Source organism: Lucilia cuprina, chromosome 5 (genome assembly GCF_022045245.1).
Source record: "Lucilia cuprina isolate Lc7/37 chromosome 5, ASM2204524v1, whole genome shotgun sequence".
NCBI lineage: Eukaryota > Metazoa > Arthropoda > Insecta > Diptera > Calliphoridae > Lucilia > Lucilia cuprina.
Window position 1 is genome coordinate 55205759 of NC_060953.1, and position 13216 is coordinate 55218974.

At 30.2% G+C, this 13216-nt stretch overlaps 1 protein-coding gene across 1 annotated transcript; it reads left to right on the forward strand.

The window, feature by feature from the left end:
- Window positions 1-730: 730 nt before the first annotated feature.
- LOC111676882 (protein ecdysoneless) lies at window positions 731-8036 on the forward strand. The gene is made up of 3 exons (XM_023437886.2): window positions 731-1264; window positions 5816-6795; window positions 6862-8036. Exons 1-3 carry the CDS (start codon window positions 943-945, stop codon window positions 7666-7668), a joined length of 2109 nt encoding a protein of 702 aa, XP_023293654.2. The 5' UTR covers window positions 731-942; the 3' UTR covers window positions 7669-8036.
- The last annotated feature ends 5180 nt before the right edge of the window (window positions 8037-13216 follow it).

A 13216-nucleotide genomic window follows, 5' to 3' on the forward strand; every position in this document is an offset into this window, starting at 1 on the left:
ACTTTTAACTAACTGAAAAAATTCGAAAAGTCGAAAAATCGACTTTGCGTAAAATGCAAAAAGTCGAAAAGTCAATTTTTATCTAAATGCAAAAAGTCGAAAAGTCGACTTTTACCTACATAAATGCAAAAGGTAGAAAAGTCGCCTTTTTCGTTTCATAACTGAAAAACACAATCATCGGTTAATGTCCGCCTAAATGTATTCCGAATATAATCTAATAACATGTTAAACCTAGTTTAACTGATTTGTAAGAAACCCGCCCGTAGAGCATTAAAAACGTGGAAATTTCAATGTTTAATTCATATTTTAATCCGCCCATTTCTTCACCAAATGATTACGTAAATGTCAATGTCAGGTCCACAAAACTTTGTTTTATATATTCATATTGTTTGTAGTAAAGTGTCACTAACAAAATTTAAGATTTCTTGTTGTAATATTACCTTAGATATATGTCCTTTATAAGTAAATATATCTCCTTTATAAGTGAAATACAATAGCCACTATATACATATAACTATTGTCCTACAGTTTAGATTTTCCGTCAATTTTTAACTACCCTCCTTAAAATATCCGTTAAATTTAAAAAATTCTACAACCTATACTACATTTTTTACAACCCTGTCACCATCGATAACACTATTAGTATAAATGTCATCACTAATACGTATGAAACTAACATCTCTAATTATTTAGGGATACAAAAAAGAAATAGTGATTTATTTTTGTTTTGGCCAATTAACTAAAAAAAGACAAAATTATAATTATATAAAAACAAAGGTACTATAATAATAGAAAATTAGAAAAAAAAACTTCAATTAAAATCACATACAAAAAAAATAGAAAAAAACTATTGTTTAGTGAGAGAAAAAAACAAAAAGAAACGTGTTTGTGAACTCTCAACATCAACCAACCCAAAAGATTTTCTAGTACTTATCAATTAAAATGGATAAAATATTTCGTGCCAATTTGGAATTTGTACGAGAAGATGATTATGTAGAATATTTCATATTTCCCAAACTTAAAAACACCTTGAGTAATGATGAAAATGAACATGAACAACTGATACGTCAAGAACTGGAAGAGGTGCGCGGCCATTGTATGAAATTGGTGGAACAACTTATTAAGGAACGTCAATATATCTGGCATAAAGATGAATTTCAATTACGTATACGTACATGTACAAAACAGGAGATATTATTGAATGATGATGAGTCAACATCAGCGTCAACAAAGGAAAAGGCAACAAGCAAAAATGCACAAGAAGGTAAAAAGCAAAAACAAAAAAATATATATTGTCATTATTATCATCATCACCGTATCAACATCATCACTTAGGTCTTTTGTTTATGTTTATTTAAGTGTGTGTGTTTATTATTTATTTATTATACACCTTTGTATGCTAAAAAAAACAGCAAGATTGTGTACATTTTCTATAGTTTTAGCTATATTATAATGTAAGATGAAAGGGTAAAACAACGCCTGGGGGTCTTTAAAAGAAGATGCCATTATGTTGTGTATATGTGGTTTTTTGTTAATTGTGTTATAGGTTTTGGTTTGAATTTAACGTATTTTTTATTAAATGATTTGTTTACCTGTTGATAAACTTGTTTTAGTTTTAAAAAATTTTTCTTTGATATTGATTGCTTTCAGTTAGTCCCAAAATAATTAGATCATAGATACTGGAAGTTGATTTAAAATTGTCCTTTATGTTATTGTTCAGTCCTAATTTAGTTTTCGTTTATTATACCCTTCACCTTCGTGAGAAGGGTATATATAAGTTTGTCATTCCGTTTGTAATTTCTATAATATAATTTTCCGACCCTATAAAGTATATATATTCTGGATCCTTATAGGTAGCGGAGATGATTAAGCCATGTCCGTCTGTCTGTCTGTCCGTCTGTCTGTCTGTCTGTATGTTTGTTGAAATCAGTTTTTAGAAGACCCCAGATATCTGCGAGATCCGAATCTTCCATAATTCTATCAGACATACGACCGGCAAGAACGCTATTTAAAATCAGCAAAATCGGTCCATAAATAACGGAGATATGAGCAAAAAACCGAGACAACCTCTGAAAATTTCATATAAAATTTAGATTTTTTATTCATGCTCAGACAGAAACTGCAAAAAAACAAAAACAAAATACATAACAATACGGTAAATATTGTTATTGTAATTTGTTTATAAAAGCAAAGCAGAGCAAGAGCAGCAGAGCAAGAGTAGAAGAGCGAGAGCAGCACTAATGTTTTGTTATTGGCTAGAAATATGAAATTAAGTATGTAGAGCCTGGATTAAGTGAGAACCTATAAAAGGGGACTTTCTGGTACTTTTTCGTTCTTCAAAAGGTATTTTTTGAAATTTCTATAATATTGAACCTAGAAACATGAAATTAAGTATGCATGGCCCGGATTAAGTGAGGACCCAAACAAGGGGAGTTTTTGGTACTTTTTCGTTTTTCAAATGGTACTTTTTGCAATTTCTACAATATTGAACCTAGAAACATGTAATTAAGTATGTATGGCCCGGATTAAGTGAGGACCCATAAAAGGGGACTTTTTCGTTGTTCAAAAGGTACTTTTTGCAATTTCTACAATATTGAACCTAGAAACATGTAATTAAGTATGTATGGCCCGGATTAAGTGAGGACCCATAAAAGGGGACTTTTTGGTACTTTTTCGTTCTTCAAAAGGTACTTTTTGCAATTTCTACAATATTGAACCTAGAAACATGTAATTAAGTATGTATGGCCCGGATTAAGTGAGGACCCATACAAGGAGACTTTCTGGTACTTTTTCGTTCTTCAAAAGGTATTTTTTGAAATTTCTATAATATTGAACCTAGAAACATGTAATTAAGTATGTATGGCCCGGATTAAGTGAGGACCCATAAAAGGGGACTTTTTCGTTGTTCAAAAGGTACTTTTTGCAATTTCTACATTATTGAACCTAAAAACATGTAATTAAGTATGTATGGCCCGGATTAAGTGAGGACCCATAAAAGGGGACTTTTTGGTACTTTTTCGTTCTTCAAAAGGTACTTTTTGCAATTTCTACAATATTGAACCTAGAAACATGTAATTAAGTATGTATGGCCCGGATAAAGTGAGGACCCATACAAGGGTACTTTTTGGTACTTTTTCGTTTTTCAAAAGGTATTTTTTGAAATTTCTATAATATTGAACCTAGAAACATGAAATTAAGTATGTATGGCCCGGATTAAGTGAGGACCCATAAAAGGGGACTTTTTCGTTGTTCAAAAGGTACTTTTTGCAATTTCTACAATATTGAACCTAGAAACATGTAATTAAGTATGTATGGCCCGGATTAAGTGAGGACCCATAAAAGGGGACTTTTTGATACTTTTTCGTTCTTCAAAAGGTACTTTTTGCAATTTCTACAATATTGAACCTAGAAACATGTAATTAAGTATGTATGGCCCGGATTAAGTGAGGACCCATACAAGGGGACTTTTTGGTACTTTTTCGTTTTTCAAAAGGTACTTTTTGCAATTTCTACGATATTAAACCTAGAAACATGTAATTATGTATGTATGGCCCGGATTAAGTAAGGACCCATAATAGGGGACTTTTTGGTACTTTTTCGTTTTTCAAAAGGTACTTTTTGCAATTTCTACGATATTAAACCTAGAAACATGTAATTAAGTATGTATGGCCAGGATTAAGTGAGGACCCATGAAAGGGTACTTTTTGGTACTTTTTCATTCTTCAAAAGGTACTTTTTGAAATTTCTATAATATTGAACCTAGAAACATGTTATTAAGTTCGTATATCCCGGATTAAGTGAGAACCAGTAAAAGGGGACTTCTTGGTACTTTTTCGTTCTTCAAAAGGTACTTTTTACAATTTCTACAATATTGAACCTAGGAACATGTAATTCAGTTTGTATGGCCTGGATTAACTGAGGACCCATAGATGGGGACTTTTTGGTACTTTTTCGTTCTTCAAAAGGTACAAAAGGCTTTAAACACATCATGGTGAAGGGTATATAAGATTCGGCACAGCCGAATATAGAACTCTTACTTGTTTTTAGTTTAAAACCAGTTTTAGTTTACTACCGTTAAGTTCTAATTCAGATCTAGTTTAGTTCTATTTCAGTTCTAGTTCATTTCTAGTTCAGTTCTAGTTAAGTTCTAGTTCAGTTCTAGTTCAGTTCTAGTTCAGTTCTAGTTCAGTTATAGTTAAGTTCGAGTTAAGTTCTAGTTCAGTTCTAGTTCAGTTCTAGTTCAGTTCTAGTTCAGTTCTAGTTCAGTTCTAGTTCAGTTCTAGTTCTGTTCTAGTTTAGTTCTAGTAAGTTCTAGTTCAGTTCTAGTTCAGTTCTAGTTCAGTTCTAGTTTAGTTCTAGTTCAATTCTAGGTCAGTTCTTGTTCAGTTGTAGTTTGTTCAGTTCTATTTCAGTTCTTGTTCAGTTCTAGTTCAGTTCTAGTACAGTTCTAGTTCAGTACTAGTTCAGTTCTAGTTCAGTTTTAGTTCAGTTCTAGTTCAGTTCTAGTTCAGTTCTAGTTCAGTTCTAGTTCATTTCTAGTTCAGTTCTAGTTCAGTTCTAGTTCAGTTCTAGTTCAATTCTTGTTCAGTTCTAATTCAGTTCTAGTTCAGTTCTAGTTCAGTTATAGTTCAGTTCTAGTTCAGTTCTAGTTCAGTTCTAGTTCAGTTCTAGTTCAGTTCTAGTTCAGTTCTAGTTCAGTTCTAGTTCAGTTCTAGTTCAATTGTAGTTCAGTTCTAGTTCAGTTCTAGTTCAGTTCTAGTTCAGTTCTAGTTCAGTTCTAGTTCAGTTCTAGTTCAGTTCTAGTTCAGTTCTAGTTCAGTTCTAGTTCAGTTCTAGTTCAGTTCTAGTTCAGTTCTAGTTCAGTTCTAGTTCAGTTCTAGTTCAGTTCTAGTTCAGTTCTAGTTCAGTTCTAGTTCAGTTCTAGTTCAGTTCTAGTTCAGTTCTAGTTCAGTTCTACCTCAGTTCTACTTCAGTTCTACTCCAGTTCTACTCCAGTTCTAGTTCAGTTTTAGTTCAGTTCAAGTTCAGTTCTAGATCAGTTCTATTTCAGTTCTAGTTCAGTTCTAGTTCAGTTCTAGTTCAGTTCTAGTTCAGTTCTAGTTCAGTTCTAGTTCAGTTCTAGTTCAGTTCTAGTTCAGTTCTAGTTCAGTTCTAGTTCAGTTCTAGTTCAGTTCTAGTTCAGTTCTAGTTCAGTTCTAGTTCAGTTCTAGTTCAGTTCTAGTTCAGTTCTAGTTCAGTTCAGTTCTAGTTCAGTTCTAGTTCAGTTCTATTTCAGTTCTAGTTCAGTTCTAGTTCAGTTCTACTTCAGTTCTAGTTCAGTTTTAGTTCAGTTCAAGTTCAGTTCTAGATCAGTTCTAGTAGTTCTAATTCAGTTCTAGTTCAGTTCTAGTTAATTCAGTTCAGTTCTAGTTCAGTTTTAGTTCACTTCTAGTTCAGTTCTAGTTCAGTTTTAATTCAGTTCTAGTTCAGTTTTAGTTCAATTCGAGACAAGTTCTAAGCATTCTAATTCCAAGAATGTACTATTCACCAAAAATAGTTTTTTTTGGGAATGTTGCGTATTAACCTCGTTGTTTTAATTATAAACAAAATTATATATAAAAACAACAACATAAATAATAGGTTTTCCCTCTATAAACAATAACATAAATCTATTTTTACCACAATTTCATTAAGATATTTTACGTCATGGGGATTCACACAAAACATTTACTTCTACTTATACATGTATTTTCATTCATAAAATAACATCATTAATGAATTCAATTTATTTCTTTCTATTTCTAATACAATATTTTGTTCTTTCAACCAACAACAGACTCTTTACCTCCCCACTTGCATGGTGTCACTCATTACGGTGACAATATTGCCGATGAATGGTTTATCGTTTTTCTTCTGAAACAACTAACAAAAGAATTTCCCAACATTACTGCACGAGTCATTGACTCGGATGGGGAATTTTTGTTAATTGAAGCAGCTGATGTTTTGCCAAAATGGGCGAATCCCGATACTTGTGAACAGCGAGTTTATTTAGCAAATGGTTGTATGCATTTAGTACAGAATTCACCCTCGAATACGGTTAAAATAATGTCGGTGGCTACGGCTGTGTCGAAAATTCAAGATAATCAAACGCTCTATAAGGTTTCGAAGGAAATACAAAGTTGTATTGATGAAAGAATGAAGGACTTCGAAACTTTGGAAAATACAAATTTACATCATCAAATTGTGCGTCTGCCCCTGGGAGTGGCCATGATTTTGAAAAAGCAACCATCTTTAATAGCGGCTGCAGTGAGAGCATTTTGTGAACGTGATCCCATTGACATGAAAGCCTGTCGTTCTATGCGTTATTTTCCTCCCGAACAGCGAGTACGCACCAATGTTTGTTTCACCAAATGTCTGTATGCCATGATAATGCACAGTAATTATACGCCTGATCGTAAAATTGGTTGGAATTTAACGGGCAGTCCTAGTAGCGAGGAATATAAAGAGGATTTATTGGGCATTAAGTTGGCATGTGGTTTTGAAATATTAGCCTCCCAGGCTAAAGATGCCAAGGATGAAGAGAATTCACCCACATGGAAGGCATATGTAAGAAGTCTACAAGCTAAAGGTTATTTTCGTGAAAATATTGAAGGTTCAGCAGACTATAAGAAACTATTGGAACAGGCTAAATTGTATTTCAAAGACAATCAAACACGTTTTCGTACAGCTCCCCTGGTGGGCAAGGAGATTTTGGATTTATTAAGAAGCACTGAAATAAATGCAGAAGAATTAAGAGATGAGGAAAATAATTTAAGGGTAAGTGAACTACAATATACTGTGATTTATAAAACTTTAAACTTTTTTCCAATTACTTTTCAATAGCCCAGTGATTCGGATGATTGGCTTAACATAACAGCCGAACAATTGGATGCCATGCTGACAGAACGTTATGGTCCTAAAAAACTTTACAAATCGAATGGTGATATAAATGCTGAGGAATTTACTAAAAATATAGCCGAGTTTTTGGAAAAACAATCGGCCTTCGAGGGCATAGAACGTGATTCAGATGATGACAGCACTGATGAAGAAACCGCTTCAGCTAGACGCTTTAACAATAGAGCCGATTTCAAGGCTAAAGTTAAGAAGAACAATTCTATGCGTCAAGCATGTCGCAAAAACCCTGTGCAGTTAAATCAATCCATTAATACCTCAGATGCCGATGAAAGTTTTACCACACAAGTTAAAAGCTTTTTAGATTTTGTTATACCCGAAGATAAATGGGATTCAAATTCCGAAATGAGTGACTATGAGGATGAAGATGATATGGAGCGTAATTTTGCCGCCATGGCAGATGCTGAAAAACATATAGATGCTGACATCAAAGCTTACATGGATCAAATGGATCGTGAATTGGCTAAAACTACTATAGGACAAAGTTTCTCTGCGGCAAGTACTAAAAAAACAAAAACTACTGCCTCTAAGGCCACTGCGGAAGATGATTTTGATGATATAGAAGATTTCGAACCCATTAATATAAATGTGAATACTTTGAAAAACATGATGGACAGTTATAAATCACAAATTGGTGGTGCGGGTCCGGTATCTAATCTCTTAAATGCCATGGGTGTGGGCATGTCAGCGGCTGCTGCTTGTGATTCAACTGAAGATTTAAAAGAATCAGCTGTTTAAGTTTACACTTATATTTAACATATACATACACATTTAATTACTAATCAACTTTGCTAATATATTATATCTTTCACTGTTATCATCGAAAGTATTTTTCTAAGCATTTTTATCTTTTTTAATTTGTTTTGTGTCAAATTTAAATATTATATAGCTAATAAATGCTGTATTTTCTTAATTTTTATTACCACTCTAAACGCCACATCATCATTAATTACAGGGTACTTATGTTTATATGTGAACGAACGCATGCATAACTTGCTCCTTTTTTTGGAGAGCAACATTTATTTTTAAGGGTTTAGCTTTTGTTTCTTGTGAATTATATCGTTTATTATATATAAACAATAAAAAAACTTTCTATACAAAAAAAAAAAAAATTAATTAAAGATTTTTATTTTTATTAATCAGGGCTATTTATGATCTTTATAAAAAGAGAATTTATCGAAAATTTTCTGTATTTATCGAAAATTATCTATAAAATTAAAATTTGTCGAAAATTCTCTATAAAAACAGAATTTATCGAAAATTCTCTATAAGAAGAGAATTTATCAAAAATTCTCTATAAAAAGAAAATTTATCAAAAATTCTCTATAAAAAGAGAATTTATCAAAAATTCTCTATAAAAAGAGAATTTATCAAAAATTCTCTATAAAAAGAGAATTTATCGAAAATTCTCTATAAAAAGAAAATTTATCGAAAATTCTCTATAAAAAGAAAATTTATCGAAAATTCTCTATAAAAAGAAAATTTATCGAAAATTCCCTATAAAAAGAAAATTTATCGAAAATTCTCTATAAAAAGAGAATTTATCGAAAATTCTCTATAAAAAGAGAATTTATCGAAAATTCTCTATAAAAAGAGAATTTATCGAAAATTCTCTATAAAAAGAGAATTTATCGAAAATTCTCTATAAAAAGAGAATTTATCGAAAATTCTCTATAAAAAGAGAATTTATCGAAAATTCTCTATAAAAAGAGAATTTATCAAAAATTCTCTATAAAAAGAGAATTTATCGAAAATTCTCTATAAAAAGAGAATTTATCAAAAATTCTCTATAAAAAGAGAATTTATCGAAAATTCTCTATAAAAAGATAATTTATCGAAAATTCTCTATAAAAAGAGAATTTATCGAAAATTCTCTATAAAAAGAGAATTTATCAAAAATTCTCTTTAAAAAGAGAATTTATTGAAAATTCTCTATAAAAAGAGAATTTACCAAAAAAAATCTATGAAAAGAGAATTTATCGAAAATTCTCTATAAAAAGAGAATTTATCGAAAATTCTCTATAAAAAGATAATTTATCGAAAATTCTCTATAAAAAGAGAATTTATCGAAAATTCTCTATAAAAAGAGAATTTATCGAAAATTCTCTATAAAAAGAGAATTTATCGAAAATTCTCTATAAAAAGAGAATTTATCGAAAATTCTCTATAAAAAGAGAATTTATCGAAAATTCTCTATAAAAAGAGAATTTATCGAAAATTCCTCTATAAAAGAGAATTTATCGAAAATTCTCTATAAAAAGAGAATTTATCGAAAATTCTCTATTAAAAAGAGAATTTATCGAAAATTCTCTATAAAAAGAGAATTTATCGAAAATTCTCTATAAAAAGAGAAATTTATCGAAAATTCTTCTATAAAAAGAGAATTTATCGAAAATTCTCTATAAAAAGAGAATTTATCGAAAATTCTCTATAAAAAGAGAATTTATCGAAAATTCTCTATAAAAAGAGAATTTATCGAAAATTCTCTATAAAAAGAGAATTTATCGAAAATTCCCTGTAAAAAGAGAATTTATCGAAAATTCTCTGTAAAAAGAGAATTTATCGAAAATTCTCTATAAAAAGAGAATTTATCGAAAATTCTCTATAAAAAGAGAATTTATCGAAAATTCTCTATAAAAAGAGAATTTATCGAAAATTCTCTATAAAAAGAGAATTTATCGAAAATTCTCTATAAAAAGAGAATTTATCGAAAATTCTCTGTAAAAAGAGAATTTATCGAAAATTCTCTATAAAAAGAGAAATTATCGAAAATTCTCTATAAAAAGAGAATTTATCGAAAATTCTCTATAAAAAGAGAATTTATCGAAAATTCTCTATAAAAAGAGAATTTATCGAAAATTCTCTATAAAAAGAGAATTTATCGAAAATTCTCTATAAAAAGAGAATATATCGAAAATTCTCTTAAAAAGAATTTATCGAAAATTTTCTATTAAAAGAGAATTTATCGAAAATTCTAAATTCAACACTATATTCTTGAATAAATTCTATAGTCTAAAACTTAAACAATAATCTGGACTGTTGACTATATTATATATAATCTGGACTGTTGACTACAGTCTGGACTGTTCACTATAGTCTGGAATGTTGACAACAGTCTGAACTGTTGACTACAGCCTGGACTGTTGACTACAGCCTGAATTGTTGCCTACAGTCTGGACTGTTGAATGCAGTCCAGACTGTTGACTACAGTCCAGACTGTATTCAACAGTCCAGCCTGTATTCAACAGTCCAGACTGTAGGCAACAATTCAGGCTGTAGTCAACAGTCCAGGCTGTAGTCAACAGTCCAGACTGTTAAATACAGTCTGGACTGTTGCCTACAGTCTGGGCTGTTGCCTACAGTCTGGACTGTTTGCCTACAGTCTGGACTGTTGCCTACAGTCTGGACTGTTTGCCTACAGTCTGGACTGTTGACTACAGTCTAGACTGTTGACTACAATCTGTACTGTTGACTACAGTCTGGACTGTTGCCTACAGTCTGGACTACAGTCTAGACTGTTGACTACAGTCTGGACTATAAATTATAGACCACGCTATAATATACAAGTCTGAACTAAAACAATATTCTGGAATATAGACTATAGTCTGGACTGTTGTCAATAGTCTGGTCTATAGTCTGAACTTAAGACTATTCAGACTATTGATCTATTGACTACAGATACAGATTATATTCTGGACTACAAACTAAACTAGTGTTTAGCGTATAGTATACAATATGTGTTATTATCTGGTGATTGATATATACATATGTATGTACGTATACTGGACTAGGAAAGGTTAAATACATAGAGTATGGGTATTAACTTCAATTCAACTTACTTTGATAATAACAGACTGAAATTTTATTTTGTCGCTTGTGACATAATCGTGAAACATATTTTGTTTTTCTTAAATAAAACATTTTACATCAGGGCAACATTTGCACTGTTACCATTATTTTCATAATATTTTTTTGCATATTTTCATCATGAAATAAATATTAGCATAATTTAGCTTACACTATACAAAAAATGCTATATAGTGCAATAAATTCACTTTGACATTTCCATTAAATAAAATTTTATCAATTGATCATTATTTTCCAAAACTTTATGGATTATTTAATCACATATGATTTAAAATATTTATCACTTTTGATATAAAACAGGCCATAGTGCAATAAATGCATATTTTTCTTTCTGTTATACACTCTCTTGGAGAACGAAAAATAAATTCTTATTAAAACAAACACATTAACATGTTGCGGCAACAATGCAAAAACATTTGTGCACGATTGGCGGGAAACGGATAACGAAACAAAAGGAAATGACAAATTAACTTTCGTTAAGATGAAAACTAAATGAAGTTTTGGTTTAAACAAATTTTACACTAGAAATTTTATTAAATAATTATTGCAATCTAATAATTGAACACGTTTTCTAAACTTTTGATGTATTTTCACAATTATAACGATTGTTTAACCGTATTGTTTCGGATACCAAACAGCAGCAGTCACTCACGCACGTCTGACTGCAACAATTTTTCTAAAGAGACTGAAATATTGAACGCAGAAGTTAAAAAATAACTTTTTTAAACTTCATGTTGAGAGGCATAAGAATAAAAGTCTCTTCTAAAAATACTTTTTTCAGCACCAACACAACTACAATGTTTAAAAGAAGGTAATTGCAACATGTATATGTTGCTAAACATGGAATTAAGAGACAATTCTCTCAACATTAAGTAAATTGCATTGAATTGGCGGGAAACGGATAACGAAACAAAAGGAAATGAAAAATAACTTTCGTTAAGACAAATATCACATTTAGATTTTGTTTTAAGCTTAATATACACATTTACACTCGAATTTTTGTGAAATATCTATAAAAATCTAATAAATTAACACTTTTTCTACACGTTGAAAACTTTTCTTCTATTTATTGTATCATATCAACTGTTTTTTAAGATAACGAACAGCAGCAGCCACTCACGCACGTCTGACTGCAACAAATTTTCTAAAGAGACTAATTAGAATTTTTAACGAAGGAGTTTAAGAAGACCTTTACTGCAACATGTTTATGCAAAAAAAAAAAATGACAATTTTGGATTTGATTTAATACGTAAGAAAGATACGCACATACTAGACTATAGTCTAGACTATAGACTAGACTATAATCTAGTGGAGACTATATTCTATTTATAGTTTATATTTCTCATTTATATTTTGGACTAAATCTAATATTTACTTTAGACTATAGTCTAGACTTATATAGATAATAGTCTAGGCTTTAGTCTGGAATATAGCCAAGTTCTTAGTCGAGATAATTCTCTATTGACTAAACTAGTCAGGACTATCGACTATGCTCTACAGTTGGACTATTCATTACAGTCTGTTATATAGACTATAAAATAGTTTGGACAATACACTCTTGAAATTTGTGGTTGTTTACAAGAAGTTAACCTAATTATTATGGGGCAAACGATTCATGATGTACAAAATGTAGGATGAATAGGTATTTTTTAAACTTAAGTTCAACTTACTTTGATAAAATCAGGATGAGATTTTGTTTTGTCGCTTGTGACATAATCGATATATTTTTGTATAAAATAAAACATTTCATAACATTTACTACAACACTTTTTTTCAAAAGAGGCCATTGTGCAACAGGTGCACTTTTATTAATGGATATTTTTATATATTTCATATTTTAGCTTTAAACTTTGTATAGAAAACACACTATAAGGCAATAAATACACTTTTTTGATATATATTTTATTACATAAATTTTATCAATTGACAAATTAATAGATAGATTTTTTTTTATTTTTTTTAATGATTTCTTATTGGATTCACATATAATTAAAATATTTATCACTTTTTATATAAAACAGGCCATAGTGCAATAAATGCAACTTTTCCATTTATATTTTTTATATATTTGCTTAATTTTATATATTTTAAATAATAAATTGATTCTTTATTATTAATTTTCACAAATCAAAACACACAAACGCAACAACAACAACAACGACAACAGAACGAACGAACGCACGAGAGCTAGAACGGCTAGTCGGTGAACACTTTTTTCAAACAAAAAAACACTAAAAACATAATTATTGAATATTTTTTTGCAAATTACATTGTTTTTTATTGAAATCAACATAAATTCTTATAAATTTATAAAAAAAACATTTCATCAAACAATTTGCACCATTAACAAACTATTAAAAACAAGCCGAAGGAAAATATTTCAAAACAAAAGCAATAAAACCTAATAGCTTAAATGTAA

Excerpts from the sequence above, each read along its gene's own strand:
- LOC111676882 (XM_023437886.2), top strand. The coding sequence starts at position 943 with ATGGATAAAATATTTCGTGCCAATTTGGAATTTGTACGAGAAGATGAT. Across the intron at positions 1,265-5,815 it reads AAGCAAAAATGCACAAGAAG|ACTCTTTACCTCCCCACTTG; the intron begins GTAAAAAGCAAA and ends AACCAACAACAG. Across the intron at positions 6,796-6,861 it reads ATGAGGAAAATAATTTAAGG|CCCAGTGATTCGGATGATTG; the intron begins GTAAGTGAACTA and ends ACTTTTCAATAG.